The sequence below is a fragment of the Alosa alosa genome, chromosome 7 (genome assembly GCF_017589495.1).
Source record: "Alosa alosa isolate M-15738 ecotype Scorff River chromosome 7, AALO_Geno_1.1, whole genome shotgun sequence".
Lineage (NCBI taxonomy): Eukaryota > Metazoa > Chordata > Actinopteri > Clupeiformes > Clupeidae > Alosa > Alosa alosa.
In genome coordinates this window covers 26,413,996-26,434,256 of record NC_063195.1, presented here as the reverse complement: position 1 = coordinate 26,434,256, position 20,261 = coordinate 26,413,996, and the positions used below count along the sequence as shown (strand labels likewise).

General features: G+C 41.8%; 1 protein-coding gene across 4 annotated transcripts in view; it reads left to right on the top strand.

Annotated features, from left to right (window-relative positions):
* Nucleotides 1–20,261, top strand: part of LOC125297087 (cytosolic phospholipase A2 gamma-like) — a 29,440-nt gene that overhangs the window by 4,364 nt on the left and 4,815 nt on the right. For 2 of the 4 annotated variants that reach the window (XM_048247245.1, XM_048247248.1), the window contains exons 5-14: nt 8,666–8,867; nt 9,875–9,980; nt 10,065–10,217; nt 11,172–11,261; nt 11,556–11,579; nt 11,736–11,837; nt 12,101–12,271; nt 13,165–13,248; nt 13,351–13,505; nt 15,900–16,065. In XM_048247245.1, the coding sequence (XP_048103202.1) occupies nt 8,666–8,867; nt 9,875–9,980; nt 10,065–10,217; nt 11,172–11,261; nt 11,556–11,579; nt 11,736–11,837; nt 12,101–12,271; nt 13,165–13,248; nt 13,351–13,505; nt 15,900–16,065 (1,253 nt within the window). Of the gene's footprint in view, nt 1–6; nt 235–8,665; nt 8,868–9,874; nt 9,981–10,064; nt 10,218–11,171; nt 11,262–11,555; nt 11,580–11,735; nt 11,838–12,100; nt 12,272–13,164; nt 13,249–13,350; nt 13,506–15,899; nt 16,066–20,261 lie in introns of those variants that run through there. The other 2 variants (XM_048247247.1, XM_048247246.1) reach the window with 2 other exon arrangements.

The window sequence follows — 20,261 nt, the reverse complement described above, 5'->3', positions numbered from 1 at the left end:
CTCAAGTTAGAAGCATAGCATAGTCCGATGTGGTCACCTGTTTAACCGTTAAAGATTAAAAATACTTAACAGTCTACAGTGAGACAGTTTGTTTGTACGAAGTTATTACATCTTTTTGGCGACGAGGATTTAACCGCTGAGGTGGAGGCTTGAAGATTGAAATACAAATCAGACGTGAGTGCTGCAGTGTGGGATTGCTAACAAAGTGAGGGAGAAACAACGTGACTTGAACTGGTAAGAGAGAGAGAGAGAAATAACAGAGGAAGAATGGCTACTATTGGCACGCTAGCGGCGTTTGATGTAAAAAATCAGACGTGGGAGGAATACTGTGAAATAATGGAGCAGTTCTTTGCGGCCAATCAGATTAGCGACCGAGATAGGCAAAGAGCCGTACTCATAAGTGTCGTTGGGCCAACCACATACAGTTTGATGAGGAGCCTCGTAAGCCCAGATAAGCCAAAGGACAAAACTTACCAGCAACTGGTGGCATTGTTAAAAAAACACTTTCATCCAAAGCCTAGCGAAATTGTACAACGATACAAATTTGATTCACGCACTCGGAAACCAGAAGAATCTGTAATGGAATATGTAGCAGAGCTGCGCCGGCTAGCGCAGGATTGCAACTATGGTAACAAGTTACAGAAAATGTTGAGGGACAGGCTCGTGTGCGGGATCAATGATGAGCGCATTCAGAGACGTCTGCTGTCAGAAACAGAGTTAACTTTTGACAAAGCGTTGTCCATTGCGGTAGCAGTAGAGACTGCAAACAAAAATGCCCAGGATCTGAAAAATCCAAGTGCGTCCGTGAAATTCATTAAAACAAAGAAAGGTACACAGGAGTCTAGTGCTTTCAAAGAAGCAGGGAATGAGTGTTATCGGTGCAAGGGAACCAGACACAATGCGGCAAACTGTAAATTCAAACAAGAGAAATGTTATGCGTGTGGTAAAGTAGGACATATTGCAAGAGCGTGCCGTGGAAAAAACACACTGAATCAGGGAAGCAAAGAACATGGGGATGTAAAGAGAGAAAAGAAGCGGGGCTCATACCACCGTTCGCACAATGTGCATGAAAGGCAGGACACCAGTGAAAGTGATAGCTCAGACGAAGAGACACTCACACTGCATTGCATGAAGTTTCGATTAGGCCAAATGAGCGACGTACATTTAAGAAGAGTAGACCCCTACATGGTTGAGATGAAAATTAATGGGAAAGGTGTTTGTTTCGAAATAGACACCGGCTGCAGTCTCACTGTTATGAATGAGCAGACATTACAAAAGCTGTGGAAAGATACAAAATGCCCCAAAGTGAAGCCAGTGAAAATTCACTTGGAGACTTATACAGGCGACCCTGTTAAGGTGTTAGGAGTTGCATCAGTCAGAGTTAAATACAAGAAGCAAAGCTGCACGCTGCCCCTTGTGGTGGTTGAAGGAAACGGCCCCAGCTTACTAGGGCGTAGCTGGTTGGAGAAAATCAAAATAAATTGGAAAAAAATAAAAGACAGCCGCAAAGCCTGTGATTTACAGCATATGAAAACAGAGACAAAAACACTACAGCAAGTGTTAAGCGAACATGAGAACGTGTTTAAAGAAGAATTGGGCACGCTGAAAGGCACCAAGGCCACTATTCACGTTAAGGCTAACGCAGTTCCTCGTTTCTTCCGCCCTCGGTCAGTCCCATATGCCATGCGGGCCAAGGTTGAGGAAGAAATAGACAGGCTGTTGAAAGAAAAAATAATCACACCGGTGAAATGGGCAGAATGGGCTGCACCTGTCATCCCCATCGTGAAACCGGATGGACATATAAGACTGTGTGGAGACTACAAGCTGACCGTAAATACGGTGTCGTCACTAGAACAATATCCAATACCCCGGGTGGAAGATCTATTCACAGCGCTGTCAGGCGGAAAACAATTCTCTAAATTAGATATGAGTCACGCATACCAACAAATACTCATGGATGAAGAGTCTAAGAAATACTTGGTAGTTAATACACACAGAGGGCTGTTTACATACAATAGACTCCCATTTGGAGTTGCTTCCGCTCCCGCCATTTTTCAAAGAACCATAGAAGGTCTCTTAAGAGGGATTCCACGAGTGGCAGTATACCTTGATGACATACTCCTGAGTGGAGTGGATGAGGCAGACCACCTGAGAAAGCTGGAGGAGGTTTTGACTAGGCTGGAAGAGGCAGGATTGCGTTTAAAAAGGAGCAAATGCACGTTCCTACAAGAGGAAGTGGAGTATCTGGGACATAGGGTGGATGCTCAGGGGCTTCATCCTGTGAAGAAAAAAGTGAAAGCCATCATGGAGGCGCCCCCTCCCTCGAATGTCACTGAACTTAAATCATATTTAGGTTTATTAAACTACTACAACAAATTTCTCCCCAATCTGGCAACCCTGTTGGCCCCTCTACATGAACTCTTACGGCACAATGTGCACTGGAAATGGCACAAAGAACAGGAAGAGGCCTTCCAAAAGTCTAAAGCCTTAATGAACTCAGCAGAAGTGTTAGTCCATTACTCGGCTGACCGAGATTTGATCATGTCATGTGATGCTTCACCTTACGGGGTAGGTGCTGTTTTATCACACCTGATGGAAGATGGCAGTGAACGTCCTTTGGGGTTTATGTCACGAACACTGTCGCCTGCTGAAAAGAGGTACTCACAATTAGACAAAGAGGGATTGGCAGTTATATTTGGTATTCAGAAATTTCACAAATACCTTTATGGACGAGCGTTTACAATCCACACAGATCATAAACCATTGATCTCTCTCTTCAATGAAAAAAAACCCATACCACAGATGGGGTGCCCAAGAGTTCAAAGATGGGCTGTGCATTTGAGTGCCTATGAATATAACATAGTGTACAAACCAGGAAAACAGAATGCAAATGCAGACGCATTAAGTAGGCTGCCTGTGTCTGAAGTAGGGCGTGAGGAAGCGAAAGATCAAGTCTTGATGATGGATCTTCTGGATGATACACTCATAGACACGACTCAGATTAAGCGCTGGACAGCGAAAGACGTAATATTGTCCCAAGTACATTCTCACGTGCTGAAAGGGTGGCCGACAGAGGTAGATTCCAGTGTAAAGCCATTTTATCAGCGAAGGATGGAACTAAGTGTACGGGACGGATGCATACTTTGGGGCGCTAGAGTAATTATACCCACCAAAGTTAGAGAAACGATCGTATGTATGGTGGCCTGGAATGGATCAGGATGTTGAGAGGGAAGTGATGTCATGTGAGGAGTGTCAAAAACACCGCAAGTCACCACCCGCCGCGCCGTTACATCCTTGGGAGTGGCCAGAGTCGCCATGGTCAAGGATCCATGTGGACTACGCAGGGCCCTTCCAAGGTGAGATGTTTCTGTTGGTTGTGGATGCGTACTCTAAATGGCTAGACATCTACCCAGTGAAGACGTCCACTTCCCAGGTTACTATAGAAAAGCTAAGGCAGAGTTTCAGTGTTTTTGGATTACCGAAAATGTTGGTGTCTGACAATGGAACGTGTTTCACAAGCGCTGAATTTGAGTCCTTCATGAAACAAAATGGCATCAAGCATGTGAGGTCAGCACCGTTCCACCCTTCTTCGAATGGGCTGGCAGAGAGGGCGGTCCAAACTTTCAAAGAGGAGATGAAAAAGATGAAAGGTGATTCGGTGCAAACCAGGTTGTCAAGATTTCTGTTCAGTTACCGTGTCACGCCTCATGCGACAACGGGTCTCTCACCGGCAGAGTTGATGATGGCACGACGACTCCGATCTGTTTTTGACCTGCTGCTGCCAGACATGAAATCAAAAGTGCAGGAAAAGCAACTGAAACAAAAACAGGCCCATGACACAAGCAAAAGACTGAGAAGTTTCTCACCAGGGGATAAAGTGTTCATCAGAAACTACTCTTATGGTCCTAAATGGATCCCTGCTGTCATTCAGGATGCCTCTGGTCCAGTGTCATATACTGTCATCATTGGAAGTGGCCAAACAATGAAGAGGCATGTGGATCAAGTGAGAGCCAGATTATCTGACACTGTGCCAAATCAAGAGCCTGAGGGAGAATTGGAGCTGTTGTCAGGTCTGGATGGTGCTGTGGGCTCTGAGGCAATAGGGACGGCAGAGACAGAAGAACAACCTGTGAGTGAGCCGGATCAGCAGTCTACATCAGGGGTCGAAGTTCCACCAGGTCCAACAGTGGTCACAGAGGTGCGACGCTCAGAGCGGGGGAGACGGTCACCTCCGCATCTAAAAGACTTTGTTAGATAGAGTGAGATGTTTTCCAAGAATAGAGCAACAATGCGCTCTGATCTCACTGGATTGCAAAGCCTATTGTTATAGGTCACTTTTAAAGTCATGTCATATTATATAATTATATCCTGGCCATGGATACATTAATCATTGCATCTGTATTCAAAAATGTCGGGTATAAAAAGCAATTAAAGGAATTATCCGGAGTAAAATGCACTTTAGATCGATTTACGGATGATTGTCTTTGATCTGCTGATTAATCTTCATTGGCACAAGGTGCTAATATTGCTCTTGGGTGCTCCTTGTTGGTGCCCCCCCCCCCCTCCGCCCCAATTCCAATCCTCCCCCATCTTTCTTATGCAGCCCTTGCCACTTAATCTACTAAACCCCTCTTCTACTGCACTTTTTACCCCCACTTTTGCACAAATAGGCTGACACCAGACATAATTTCACTGCATTTCTTACTTCCAGTAACTATATGCATGTGACAATAAACTTCCTTGTATCCTTGTATTGAACCACAAGGAATCAATAGGCCTATTCAACTTGGTGCATCGCGAAGATCTGGCTGATGCATGCAGGACTTAACACAATACATGTTTGCACTATGCAAAAGTCCAGCATACATCATGTTCAGCCAGATCTGCACAGTGCTGCATGAAATCAAATGAGCCTCATGGCATTACCAAATGTTGCCATCTTTGCTGCCACCTTCAGGGGAAAGTCCGTAGGAGTCGATTGCGGAGTGTGTTGTAACACGCTCTGGAAATTCACAATTTCCTCGCCGTTAAAAAAAAAAAACATCCTTTAAGCATCCTCTCATTCACCCTGAGAGGAAAGCTCCCTAAAAGGTCCAGGTTACTGGATGCTCAGAGGTGGTGAAAAGGCCCATTATTGATTTGTTAGTGCCATGTGACAAATCTTTCCTTTTGCAAATCTGAGCAATTATAAATTATACTTTTGCCCCATTTTGACTGAGGAGGGCATTGCTCCTAGCCTGACCCACATTAAAATGTAGGGTCTGGGCACTCACCGTTCACAGTGCTCAGTCCGAGGGGCGGGATAATCAGTTGTCTTTCAAATTCCCTCTGCACGCAATAGGACAGCGGTAGCGCTATGAGTCCCATCGTTTCCCCCACCAGCGGAGCTAGTTGGCTAGTTCAAACGTTTTGCCAACTTAATAAAAGCTTAACTCGTGTCACACTGTTCGCCAACAGCAACATCCATCTTATTTGTTTTCAAGTAGCAGGGAATTCAAGCCAAACCGTTGCAACTCTGCCATCAATCATTATGTTAAGCCCACCTAACGACTCTATACACGATTTCATTGGCCTGATTGAGTTTCGATTTCTGGAGCTCACAAGCCAACGGAGAGCCCTGGCAGCTGCCGCTAGGGGCGTGTCTAGATTTCTAGGCTACATTGCTCCTACATACTTTAGCCAATAATCAAATGCCTGCTCTCTTTTGGAAAGCTGAGGCACTGTTGGAAAACAATTAGAATAACTGTGTGATGTACTGACACAAAGTTACAAAGACTAGATTATTCTTTTCTTTTTCTACCGGATAACAAGCATCTTTGAACTGACCACATTTCAGCCCTCTAGGTCTTGACTTGATATGACTTGAGTCCTAGCATTAGGTCTTGTCATGCTGTGTGCAAAAGTAGGTCAATATAGAATGACAACATGAGTACTTTAGACAATTATTTGCCAAGGTATACTCATGCATTTGGTAAAATGCCCTATGAAAACTCCCCATAGGACTTTGGGTTATCCAAAATGCATACTGGCAATCAAATGCTTGCTGCATATGAACCCCTTATAAGCATACTCTTGGCCTCAAATGAAGGTAATACTCTGAAGTTTCATGCTTGCATTTGGATTGTAGGCTACTTCAGGTTCTGATATGACTACACTAAATATGGAATAATTAAAAAAATACAAATCTATTATTCTATTATATATTATCTATTATATCTACTGTCTATTTCAATTCAATTGGTGTTCATAAGATGGGCTATATTTCTGCACAACTAATGTTGGATCAACTGGTGACCGACCTGGGGCTGGTGTATGCTAGCTGGTGATGCTAGTTGCGCGTGTAAATCCTCACACCCCTAACCTTAAGAACGGCTCTAACCGCTGAGTTGGAAGCTTGGGCTTTTAGCTCAGTGGTTAGAGCGCTTGACTCCCATGCCGAAACGACCTCTGTTACACTGGAACATCTGAAGGCATATTATTAACAGCAACAAAAAGTTATAGTATTACTAATGACACCCCCATTCTTGCAACCCGTCTGACCAGCCACCCCTTTAACCATCGGGGGGGCACACCTGCCTGTTCTCAAAACTTAAGAGCCCTGTACTGTATAATAGCAGAATAATCACAACATCAAACTCTATTCACCTGCTATTGGCTGCTGAAGCTGACACATTAAGAAGCGTGTCTGCATTTTTATGAAGAATGGTCCCAACCCCAAGAACACTGGATTGTTTCAGTACCCTTATGAAGTCATAAAGGACAGCAGTTTGAGGCAGAATACTGAAGCTGCCATTGGTCGACCATAGATCCAAAGCAGAAATCCTTGGTAATGCCATGAGGCTCATTTGATTTCATGCAGCACTGTGCAGATCTGGCTGAACATGATGTATGCTGGACTTTTGCATAGTGCAAACATGTATTGTGTTAAGTCCTGCATGCATCAGCCAGATCTTCGCGATGCACCAAGTTGAATAGGCCTATTGATTCCTTGTGGTTCAATACAAGGATACAAGGAAGTTTATTGTCACATGCATATAGTTACTGGAAGTAAGAAATGCAGTGAAATTATGTCTGGTGTCAGCCTATTTGTGCAAAGTGGGGGTGGTAAAAAGTGCAGTAGAAGAGGGGTTTAGTAGATTAAGTGGCAAGGGCTGCATAAGAAAGATGGGGGAAGATTGGAATTGGGGCGGAGGGGGGGGGGCACCAACAAGGAGCACCCAAGAGCAATATTAGCACCTTGTGCCAATGAAGATTAATCAGCAGATCAAAGACAATCATCCGTAAATCGATCTAAAGTGCATTTTACTCCGGATAATTCCTTTAATTGCTTTTTATACCCGACATTTTTGAATACAGATGCAATGATTAAGGTATCCATGGCCAGGATATAATTATATAATATGACATGATTTTAAAAGTGACCTATAACAATAGGCTTTGCAATACACTTTAATTTGTTTATTGCTAATCAAATGATTAAGCCTATTTGGAGAGAGAGATGTTTAGAATGTGACAATATGTCAGTCATCGTGTGAACGAAAGTATGACTAGGCATAGGCTACTTGTTCTGAGCAAGTATTGTCAATGAACAGGCTTTGAAACTGTTGGCTAAGTTAGACAGTCATGAACAACTGATGCTAATTATCTGGGAAACATTCTCTATAGCAGCAGTCACGTTTGTCATTGTTTGTGTCAAACAAGTTGTGGATTTGTTGTTACATTAAAAGATGACTTACTCTGTGCTGAAACCATGAACTGATGCTCGAAGCTCCAAGGTGAACGAAACTTGGATGAAGTAGCTAAGTAACAGGTTCACGTTCAATAATTCACCTTCAACAATTACAGGATACGCGTTTTTCATTGGTTGTTGCGTTAAATCTTACCAGATACAGCAGAGCTATTTTTGATTGGCTATTGTGTAGCCCCTCTTGTTATTTTTGATTGGCTGATAAGTGGCAGGCTCAACTCCAGGACAGACGCGCTTGATTCCTGCCGGTTCCATAGTGAGAGCGGCGCGGCCAGAGACAATTTGGGCACTGCGGCAGCATATTAAATATATAAATAGTTTTTCTGCGTGAGAAATACAATGTGTGGCGGGAGAGCGTGACAAAAGACTGAAATGAGTGACTATCACGCTCAATGCGTGACACTTGAGAGCCCTGTATACATAGTGCTTTACTTCTTATTTTTCATGTAATGTTTTTCGACAAAAGCATTTGTCAAATACTGTAATAACTTCGTACAAACAAACTGTCTCACTGTAGACTGTTAAGTATTTTTAATCTTTAACGGTTACACAGGTGACCACATCGGACTATGCTATGCTTCTAACTCAAGTAGAATCGCACTTCTTCTACCTTAGCTTAACGGTTGGGGTAAAAAGTGCAGTAGAAGAGGGGTTTAGTAGATTAAGTGGCAAGGGCTGCATAAGAAAGATGGGGGAGGATTGGAATTGGGGGGGGGGGGGGCACCAACAAGGAGCACCCAAGAGCAATATTAGCACCTTGTGCCAATGAAGATTAATCAGCAGATCAAAGACAAAATGCATCACCACAATCTTCAATAACATTGCAACACAGAGCTGACTTTGACCTGAAATTGCAAATTTGCCTTTTTGCTCATGTCCACTATCTGCTCTATGTGAATACGTATCTATTGGTTACAGGTGCATGTCCTCATTGTATCAAGACCCACAGTGGACACAGCATGCAGAGGAGGCTGCAAATGCAGCACTGTTGAGCATGTCTAACAAGAACAGTGTGTCATTCCATGATGGTGTCCAGTGGTTCAAGCAGAGATATGCGGAAGGAGATTTTTCCCTCTCTGATGTGTGGGGGGTGTTTACTTGCAGAATAAAGGGTGTATCTGTGAGTATACAAAATATGAAGTTTTTTGTTTTAATGATCCTACATACATTCAGTAAAAAATTACACTGAGAGCACCTCTTCATAAAGGAATATAGGAATGCTGTGATTTGGTAATTAACCACAGTAAGGTTTCACTGCTGTTTTTTGTGTTGCTCTGTTTTTTTTAAATATGTTTATGCGTATGAATACATTTATTTTATACATATATTTACGTAACTAATTCAAGCAGGTGTTTCTTATTTATTCTGTAATATTATTTTCAATGCAATGAGTGTTTTGGGGACAGTTGTTCCATTCGAGTTACAACCAATGTGTGTCATAATTGACCCCAGGCAACCATTCATCATATTAGACCTAATCAAATAATCATAATTAAAAATCAACAGAGAAGAAGCAACTGAAAATTATACCACCATTCATACTAAACCTAATCAAAATCTTCTGAAAAGCTACAAGCTTTAGTGTGATATCATTGCACATTTTGTCTGTGAGTTTCAGCACAGTAGCCTATATTCAACCCTGAGACAAAATGTACAATTGTCTCCCACCCCCTGTATACCATAAACACTAATGTAATACTTAGCAACAGTTGACTTAAAACGGAAAACAAAGAATGCATTTAAATGTATCCAATGCAGTTTCAGTTTGTTTTGCTGCTAACTGGCTCCCCCTACAGCAGAGTATTTGTATCTTACACAAGTCTCATAAATAAATCTTGAAGAGCCATGTTGACTGACAAATAGCAGGCTATTGCACAATTACCTTAAAGCAATTCTTGATTTTCCGGTTATGATGCCATTGATAATGTAACGCTGATATTTGTGTGATACAGGTAATGCACAAATAGGCTGACACCAGACATAATTTCACTGCATTTCTTACTTCCAGTAACTATATGCATGTGACAATAAACTTCCTTGTATCCTTGTATCCTTGTATATTGTTAGATTAGATATGTCACAAATATAAAATATGAAGAGTGAATGGTATTTATTTCGCCCTGTTAGCTGGAGCAGGAGTGTCGACCTCTAGACCAAGAGGGAAATGGAGCCCGTCTGTACCCACTCTACAGTGCAATGGAAAAACATTGCTTTCACAAGAAACAGCAAAAAGGTGTAATAGTGTAAAGTACACACATAATGTATCTGACAGAAAATTAAAAGTTTCCTAAAATTCAAAGCTCTTCTCCTCAAACAGAAATGTGGTTTGAGTTCAGCCCCCATGAAGTTGGCTTCCTAGAGCCTGGAGCTTACGTGAAGACATCATTGCTGAAGAGGGACTTTGAGGGAGGGATAATGCAACCTGGTCAGCCTGTGCAGAGGAAGCCAATGGACATGGTTCAACTGCAAGGTTATCTTTTGCTATAACACCCCAATGCAGGATAATAACTAGACACAATGAAAGCTACTGATGTTCTAAATTACAGCACCCCTTACATATATCACACCCAAGGCAGAGATAAGTAAAATATGCTATTAATTCATCGGTTGGTGAAAGACCTTAGTAATAATTCCCTCATTGATAAATAGTTACTTGTTTTAGAAAATGAAACGTGACACAAATATTGGCACGCCTAGAAAAACAGTTAATGCAACTGGAAACATTTTTTTTTCTTATTATTTCACTTGATTAAGATAATGAGAATGTCTATGAACTCTCATGCTTATCCATAACTTCCTGTTTCATTGAGGTATGATACTAGAGAGCCCAGATCGAACCCCTTCCAGGGCCCCTCAATCATATAGCATGGGGGTTATGATGTTATTCGCCCCTGATGTCTGAATGTGGCCCCTTAGTCAAATAACACAGATTATGTCATTAGAATTATCCTAATTGTGGAGGGTATCGTTAATAGTGGGTTGTTGTTCTAGCCAATGTAAACAAGCCAATGGTCTTAACATCTATCCATCATTAACCATTAACAACAATTAGAACCACAGCAAAATGAGATTATCATGGCCAAAAAACATTTCTTTCAGCTTTAGTTGTAAACTGATAGATGCATGTGCAATATCTGGCTAATGATCGTTTGCCTCAGATTGTGTTTGATTGTGTGTGTGTCTGTGTGTGTGTGGGTGGGTGTGGATGTGTGTGTGTGTGTGTGTGTGTGTGTGTGTGTGGGTGGGTGTGGATGTGTGTGTGTGTGTGTGTGTGGGTGGTTGTGGATGTGTGTGTGTGTGTGTGTGTGTGTGTGTGTGTCCTGACGCTAGTAATGGGTGATGATGAAAAGACATTCTTAAGTCTAATCCAGGATAAGCATGCCCTAAATGCACTAATATCTAATGACAACCATGATATTTGCAGGAATCTGTGGATCTGCTTTGGGAGATTTTGGCCAAATCAAAAAATATATGAAAGACGCTTTCTGGGACTGGATCAGCTCAATTAGTCCTGGTACGTTTCATCTCTGGTTTTGTTCAGCACACCACACTCTACCAAACTTCACCTTTTTCATCTGATGTTTTCCGCCATCTGACGTTAATGACTTCTTAGTAGGGCATGCATGACTTTAATGAATAATCCCAAGTGTGTGTGTGTGTGTGTGTGTGTGTGTGTGTGTGTGTATGTGTGTGTGTATGCGTGTGTGTGTGTATGTGCATGCATATGTGTGTGTGTTCCTACCAATTTCTCATAGAATGATTATGTTAATTAATATTTTAAATTTTGTATTTATATTTTATTTTACAGTGACTGAAAATGCCACAAATCCAGGTAAATGTCTTTGATTTGTCATAGACTACAGGGTTTTGCTACGTTTACATATGTTGGACAATATTACGTAGCCTAACATCTTTCCATAAATTTTTTTAATACCACTGTTGGTCAGAAGAAATCCAAATAATGTATGTTTGTTTTTTTTATTTAAAGGAAAGATTGACATTCTCTATATACTGGCTGATTTGATGAAGAACTATGCAGACCCAGAGTACAACCTCTCTGAGTTGGAAAGGCTGCAATGTCTCCTTGGAGGTAGAGTATTTTGTGTTACACACAACCAACCAACCAACTATTTACACACCCTAACCAACTGAACAGTACGAGTTTGAGTCCTTCTCAAACATAATAGAGAATGGTACAGTAATTTCCTGTGTATTAGCCACACTGTATAAAAACCGCAGGACAGTGTTTTATAAAAGTTATATATATATATATATTGGTTTGGTATTCTTATTTTTATTTAGGTTTTGTAGTTATGTGATGGACTTATGGACATTTGTTTTACTGCCATCTAGAGAGCTGGGAAGATTTCAGCCCCACACTCATGCTTGTAGAGCATCAGAGCTGGGGAGGCATGACTGACCAAGAGAAAGAGAAACATGTGGAAAGCATCCATGATGAATTGATAGCCTCAGTAGACAAATGGGGCCACGATCATTCTCAAATCGGAGGCACAGCTGGTGATGGTAAGAGCTTTCATTAAAATATTCTGTAACTAAGTAGGCAAGTGAATCCAAAATTGAGTCGAGCATTGGCCAATATCGCCATCTGTTTGATTGACGCAAAGATCCTACTGTCCACACATAGCCGGGTATTTTTTAAAACGGAGGGTTTTTCGTACATATTGCAAAATAATTCCATCCACACGGACACTCAGAAACAGCCATTGAAAGCTGTCAAGAACACGTCAATCAGAGAGGGTTAAAGCGGAGGCCAAGTCAAACTCAAATGTCAAATGAAAATTCTTAAAAACTCTTAAAACGAATGTGTTGAAAACAACACAACTTGTGTTGTTTTTAACACATCTCTGTGTCCAGATAGGGACAACACAGTTTGTGTTGTTTCCTTTTTTTAATTTGTTACACAATATGTGCTGAAAATAACACAGCATGCATTGAAAATAACACAACTTGCATTGTTTTTTAGCAATTCTGTGTCCAGAGAGGGACAACACATTTGTTTTAAGAGTGTGGTATAGCAGAATCAATGCAGGCCTACTGAGAACTTCCTTGTGTATGCGCTGCTGACCCACCCAAATTTGTGTGTAGCATGGCAACATTTTGCACAAACAGTTTTTGTGGGCCAGTATTAACGCATTGCATGACTCCATTGCATGTTTTTACATGTGAGATGGTGTCAGACTCTAATCCTTTAAACATCTTTTTAAAGTGTATGGGGGCATTAGGGGCATGGTTTGTTGGAACAATGGTTTGTTTTAGAGTACAGTGTACAAAGAATGCATGTTTGCCTACAGCACCTAGACAACACTATTTACTATTTATAATTTTTAAATAATTATGAAGTCTGAAATTAAAGAGTACCGTTTTCATATACTGAAACAAATGTCATTTCTTTTCAGTGTGGTGGGTCATAAGACATGTAATGCCATTGTTCATTGGCTGGAAGTTTGGAACCGTGGCTAATTTCCTCTACAAATGTCAAGGTGATACTGCTTTTCTTTGAAAAAAGTTTGAAAAAGGCAAAATAAAATACTGTTGTCTTCATGAAACGAATGTTTTATCTTCTGTGGTGAATGTTGCTACAGATGATGCCATACCTAAGGACATGATTCAAGAGAAACAGATGCATCTGATAGATGCTGGACTCTACCTAAACTCACCATATCCATCAGCCCTGAGAGCAGCCAGATGCATAGATCTCATCATATCCTTTGATTTCAGTGATGGAGACCCCTTTGAGGTGAAAGCTCCCAGCCATTAACCTGACTCTCGCCAGGTGAATTTCGTTCCGCCTAGCTCCACTCACATCCATCTGGGATCGCTTCCGTTGGGAGTGATTTCGGCATCAGATTTTATGGTAGAGCCAATCAGGACGCAGGGCGAGAGCTTCATAGATGTGACGTAGCGAGAAGCGACTGTGAGACTGTTCTCAGTGTCACGGGTTGGCTTCGATGTGAGTGGTTGAAGTAGCGTCAATAAAGATGACGGATAAGTGGCTTATCCAATCATATGCAAGGATGTTTGATAAGGCCCAGCCTTCTGAAACACCTCTCCAATGGAGCGATCCCAGATGGATGAGTAGAGCTAGGCAGAACGAAATTCATCTGGCGAGAGTCAGGTTACCCAGCCAGAGTAGCACATAACCATAGCCTTGGGGGCTCAGAATATCTTCATACATCTGCAATACTGAGGAGAGGGTCCCTGCAGATAAAACAGAGTATTTTTAACTTTGAAAGTGTGCAGAAAGGATATTAAGGTTTTGCACCTATACATCAAAATGCCACGTCACTGTTTACAACTGGGGCAGGCAGAGTGGCAGGCTAGCCCACAACAGTCGGGTTGCATAGGCTACACATAGTTCCAATAGTTAAAATAGCTTCAAAAAGTGCAACATTTAAGCATGACAAGAATATATTTTACCGGAACAGTTTGTTCTAATTTGTCTCGGGAAATTTGTGCTCATCAATCACATGTCATTCCTATCTTCTGTCCCTCTGTTTCGAGTTAACATGAGTGTCATTTGATTATACAATCACAGTAAATGCTAAGAAATTAAAACAGAATATCCTAAACTAAAGTCCTTTTAGGCAAGTCCCTCCACTCAGCGGCCATATTGCAACGCTTTTTGGGCACTTATCGGGCATCTATTTCGGCAGAAATGCGCGTGCGCAAGGCTTCACGACACCAACCTTGCTCCAGCGGCGAGATCACAACACATGATTGGCACGATGTCTTCTCAACACACCACATTATTGGCTCAATGTATTCACAACACAACACATGATTGGCTCAATGTATTCACATGTCGACGTTTTGCCGTAGAAGGGGTGGGATATGTGTAGACAACTGCCATATTAGCATTACAAACTAAGCCCATGCATTTCTATGGAGGATTTTTTGAGTGCTGTGTCTCCTCTGCCTAAACGTACTGTGCAGGTCAGTAGATCACACTTCAGTCCAGCAGATGGTGGTAATGCACTCCATTTGCAAACTGCCAAAAAAACGTTTCTTTTTCTGTGAGTTTTTTTTTTGGCAGAGTGCATTACCACCATCTGCTGGACTGAAGTGTAATGGCAAGTGTACCCTGTGGCCTCGTTCTGCCGGGTGAATAAGGCCAATATAGGTTCAACACGTCCCTTGCCTACCAGGTGGCAGTAAACAGAGCGTTAAAGAACCTATACGTCACATGAAAAACCTTAATACAAAAGTACTGTGCAGTCAGTGCATTAGCACACTTGATTTTTTATTTTTCAGTCGCTCCCATCTGAGACATCTGTAAAAGTTGATTATTAAATGCAGCACAAGTCATCGGACACAAAAGGAGGTCAGTTTGGTAATCAACTTGTACAGAGTTTCTTCACACAAGATGGCGGCGACAGGAATAATAGTAACGTAATGCAGTGACAACAGTCCTTTACCCTTTCTGTACACTTACAAAGTTAAAAAAAAAATACTCTGTTTTATGACCCTCTCCGCAGTATGACAGAAGTATAAAGATATTCTAAGCCTGGTCAGTGGCTTATAATAAAAAAAAGACAAAGACAAAACAAAACTACTCTAAAATAGATCCTAAGTTGTTGTTATACCGAACTTTTCTTCTTGTTTCTTCTTTGTGGGCAGCCGTGGCCTACTGGTTAGCACTTCGGACCTGTAACCGGAGGGTTGCCGGTTCGAACCCCGGCCAGTAGGCACGGCTGAAGTGCCCTTGAGCAAGGCACCTTACCCCTCACTGCTCCCCGAGCGCCGCTGTTGATGCAGGCAGCTCACTGCGCCAGGATTAGTGTGTGCTTCACCTCACTGTGTGTACACTGTGTGCTGTGTGTGTTTCACTAATTCACAGATTGGGATAAATGCAGAGACCAAATTTCCCTCACGGGATCAAAAGAGTATATATACTTATACTTGTTTGGTTGTGAGGGAAAATGTGAATTAGATTGATTAGATTAGAATCATCGATTAGATGAGACTTTCATGCATGTTGGGAATCTGTGACGAATAATAGCACTTAGAAAAGAAACCCCTCAAATATACTAGAAAGTATATTAGATTTGCCTTGTAATTGCCTTGTACATTAAAACATATTGCAATTATTGTTTTAAGTATATCAATCACTATTCTGTTCTCACATACTCAGACACTGAGAGTGACCAGTGATTATGCAGACAAGAACGGCCATCCCTTCCCTAATGTGGACTTTACACGGTTGGACCCTAAACGCCCAAAGTCCTGCTATGTGTTTGAAGAAAAAGGCAAACCAACTGTGATCCACATTCCTGTCTTTAACATGGACAACTGCAAGGGTGAGTTACTGTGTTCTTTACTAAAGCATACACTTCAGAGTAATCTAAATCACACACCGAAAGACATGTGGGAGACTTCAAAGTCAAATGGAAGAAGGTTCTATCGTCTTCAAAGCAGACATGAGCCTCCCCGGCAGTGGCGGAACAAGTCAGAGCCGGGCCGGGGGCGGGGCACATGACCGGGCCCTTTATTAAACTCATCATAACATAATTTTACAACATAGGCTACACATGCCCGCAACAGCGGGTCTTACAAGCGTCAGCGCCACGGAGAGCAACTATGTCATTTTGAAGTCCATCGAACGTACATGAAGTGTAACCAAGAGAACAACAAAAACATTAGGCTACATGACCCCTAATAATAAAACAACAATAATACGCAGCACTGTTTGAAGGGCATACGACGAGTCTTACACTCCGCAAACTCGTCCACGATGCTCTGTGTATGTCCATTTTCTTTGCTCTCTCATTCTCTATGGCAAGTCCACTCAGTCTCTCCTGTCCCACTGTGCTCCTCAAGTGGTTTTTAATGGTCTTTAACTTGGAGAATGAGCGCTCAGAGGTTGCAACGGTGACGGGAAGAGTCAAAAATAAAATTAGGGCGGTGCAAATCTCACTGAATGCAGAAGTTACTGCTGGGTGGTTGCATTGGTGGAGCGAGGGGGTGGCTTCGGCGGCTCAAGCCCCGAATCTCTTTTTAAAAGCCCCGAATCTTTTTTTATATGTGTTTTCAACTTCCAACGATTTCTAAATTAACTTCCCCTCGATTTCTCTATAAATGTTACAAAATGTAGCCTAGGCCTACTATTACTGAGCAAATATCCCTTACTTTCAAAGCCCAATCTTGACAGATAATCTGATTTCCCACATGATGAGTTTAGGCAATGCCAGAGCCGAGATGTAGCGGTTTACGTCATAAACCTGGCAGGAAAGTTCAGAACGGCGCAGTCAGTTTAAACAGCAAGCCAGTAAGAAAAACTATTGTCAAGACATTAGGCAATTAGGCTACTGTACCCCGGAATACAAAAATAAACTTCAGAAAGACAGAAAGTTTGTAGTAATGCATTCTGTAGTCTGTATTCTGTAGTCTCAATGACCGAATCAGTAGATATACCTGTTGTCAGTTGAGTTCATTTAATTCATTTATTGTAGGCTAGTAGCCTAGGCAAATATGAAACGGAGATGTAACGTGGCTACCGGCAGGATTTTGAACTTGCATGTTTCATGCATTTTAGGGCAAAAATACCATGGGATTGATGTGTTCTCCATTTGAGGAACGTAATCAATTGCGGACGTGCACAGACAGCTCAGACACAGAGCGCATAGGCCTAGGTTAGGCTACTTTCACTTTCTAGAGCGCAATCATTAGGCTACGTAAAAGATGCTTTATACCAAAACAACGATCAAACATTATCAAATGTATCATGACGTGTTGTCACAAAGACTTACTCCAATTAGAAACTCGAAACCAAAATCATGTAAGTGTAGGGTAGAGTGGGGGAAAACGCCCCTTGGGGTAAAACGCCCCCCCCTCCTATATTTCACAAACTAATCACTAGATGAAGTAAAATGTTGTTGTTTTTATTTCTATGCACTATGTTGACAATGGTGATGTACAAGTACCCACCATAAAATGGATGCATGCTCTGTACTTCAAGAAAATGGATTTTTAGGCAAGTGTTCAGCAGTCACTAAAACAGAGTTGGCTATTGTCAATATATTGATAAATATAGTAGCTTGTAATCAATTTATTGATTATATTTTATTGCTCCACAATATATTGTGTTTACTTTAGTTGTTTACTTTTGGTTTTGCTATTAATGTATGAGGGGCATTGCTTTGACAGGGTGGGGGCACCCTGCTCAATTTTTGTTTTTGTTGAAATACTAATTAACTGTTAACTCTGAACAATTTTCATATTTGGTTTATAATTCATGATATTGTCCCTCAAAACTAAGATAGCAATTCTACACATATTTAGCTTTTTGTTTCACAGAAATATCACATATTCCTTAAAGGGGTGGTTCAGGATTTTGGACATAAGACCTCATTTCCAAGTAAGCAAGTGTGATATTTATCAGTGGAGACCGTTTTCAACATGTTTCATCCAGTCGTTCTAATTGCAGAGTTCGCAGGTGCTAGGCTAGCGCAAGTCAACGGTATGTGCTAGCCTGCCACTAAAAACAGTCTTACCTACTTCAAAGGACACTCGAGGCAAATTCCAGACAATCGATGTAAATGTCTGTGTTGATAGAATAGTGTAAGAAATACAACTACCCTCGCATCGCGTTGCAATAGTTATACTTTGTTCCCTGAAGTTGGTAGTAGTCATTTTGCATCTCAGCGGCGGACTGATATTACCAAGGCTACTACTAGGTATCCCCATTGGAGTGCGCTTTACTGTTTACTTTTTGGCGCAGTACTACTAACTGGAGCAAGTATAATTCCGCCGCTGCTAAGACACTAGTCCCTCAAAATGTAATGCGATCGTTGAAATGCAAGGATAGAATAATGTTAGAAATAAAACTATCAATACAGACATTTACATCGATAGTCTGGCGTTATAATTTATTTGCCTTGGGTGTACTTTGGAGTAGGTAAGACTGTTTTTAGTGGCAGGCTAGCACATACCGTTGACTTGCGCTAGCCTAGCACCTGCGAACTCTGCAATTAGAAGGACTGGATGAAACGTGTTGAAAACGGTCTCCACTGATAAATATCACACTTGCTTACTTGGAAATGAGGTCCTATGTCCAAAATCCTGAACCACCCCTTTAAGGGGGGCGTTTTCCCCCACTCTAAGTGTTCTCTCATTGACGCCTGTAGGAGACAATATCGGTGATCCAATTTTGTAAATTTGCACGTCATAAAGTTCAATATGAGAGTTAAAATAAAGCCAGTCATACAGCAGAACATTTTATTCAATATTTTACACCTACTAAATCATCAAAGTAAATTTCAAAACTTTTCAGCAACCGTGAGTCATAACTCATCCTGACTGGAGCAACCTATAAGCCTAATACGTCCCACTCTGATGAAAATGATTGAAAAGAAACCGTTTGCATGATCTTAGCTCCTCCAGCCTTGTGCCATGGGAGAGACCCGTCCGACCTTACCCAGAGGTGGGGGAGTGGCGCCCTCGCACCGGGCCCGCGGGTCCCGGGCCGGGGGCGTGCCACACCCCCACAGGCTCCGCCCCTGCTCCCTGGCCAATTGTCGATACCTTCCACCCACGCTGTAAAGCGCTATGCAAACACATCAATTTAAACTGTCGTTCTAAACTTACTTACCCTCTGCTTTCTGATCTTACACATCACACTTCACCAAGATGGTGGCCATTTCAGTAGATTTACTCACTAATATTGTTGTGGAAACACAATAAGCATGGAAACTAAATGCACACTTCCTGCAACTGCATTAGCCTACTTGAAATAAGTTACTCCTCTAGTAAGTATTCACATGAAATAAAGCAATAAAACATTGATACCATTCAACAAAGCACACTGGGTAATAACAAATGCAACACATGAACTTGTTGGTATGGACTCCTCTCTAGGCTTCCTCAGTCATTGTAAAGCTGCCGAAGCTGAACATTATCCAAAACTCAATTTCTCAGAAGAGCGTCAATTTGGGAGCTTGCTACACTCCTTCCTTCTCAAATGATTTGAAAAGGCCGTTTGCACAATTTCACAAATAATCACAGGGACCGAAAAATACCTAACATGCCAACTTTTTCCGGGTTTAGGCCTATCATTTTAACTTTTCCCCACTGTCTTGCCGTTTTAATATTTTCCCGTAGAATATCCCATATTACTGTAATACTCTCATAACATTAGTCCTGCATTCTGGCCTGTCTCTGTGTCGTCCTGTTGTTACCCCTTGCCCTTCCAGAGAAACAGATGTATTCAAATCATCGTTTTGCTTGCTTGAATGCGAACTCAGAGTGATGTTAACCTACAGTAGGCCTATTTAATTTAACTAATTGGTTGTCGTGAGAGCACGATTCATTAGCGCTTGCAGTGTTCGGCCGTAGGCTATGTCTACGTGCGCACCTGCCAGTCTAAGAGCCAAAGAAATCCCCCTGTATATTCACTCCAAGTTGGCCTTCCATAACTTACCAACTCTACACTGTAGACCATAAACTGGTTATTTATATGACCAATGTATTTGTTCAACTTTATGAAGCAGAATTACGC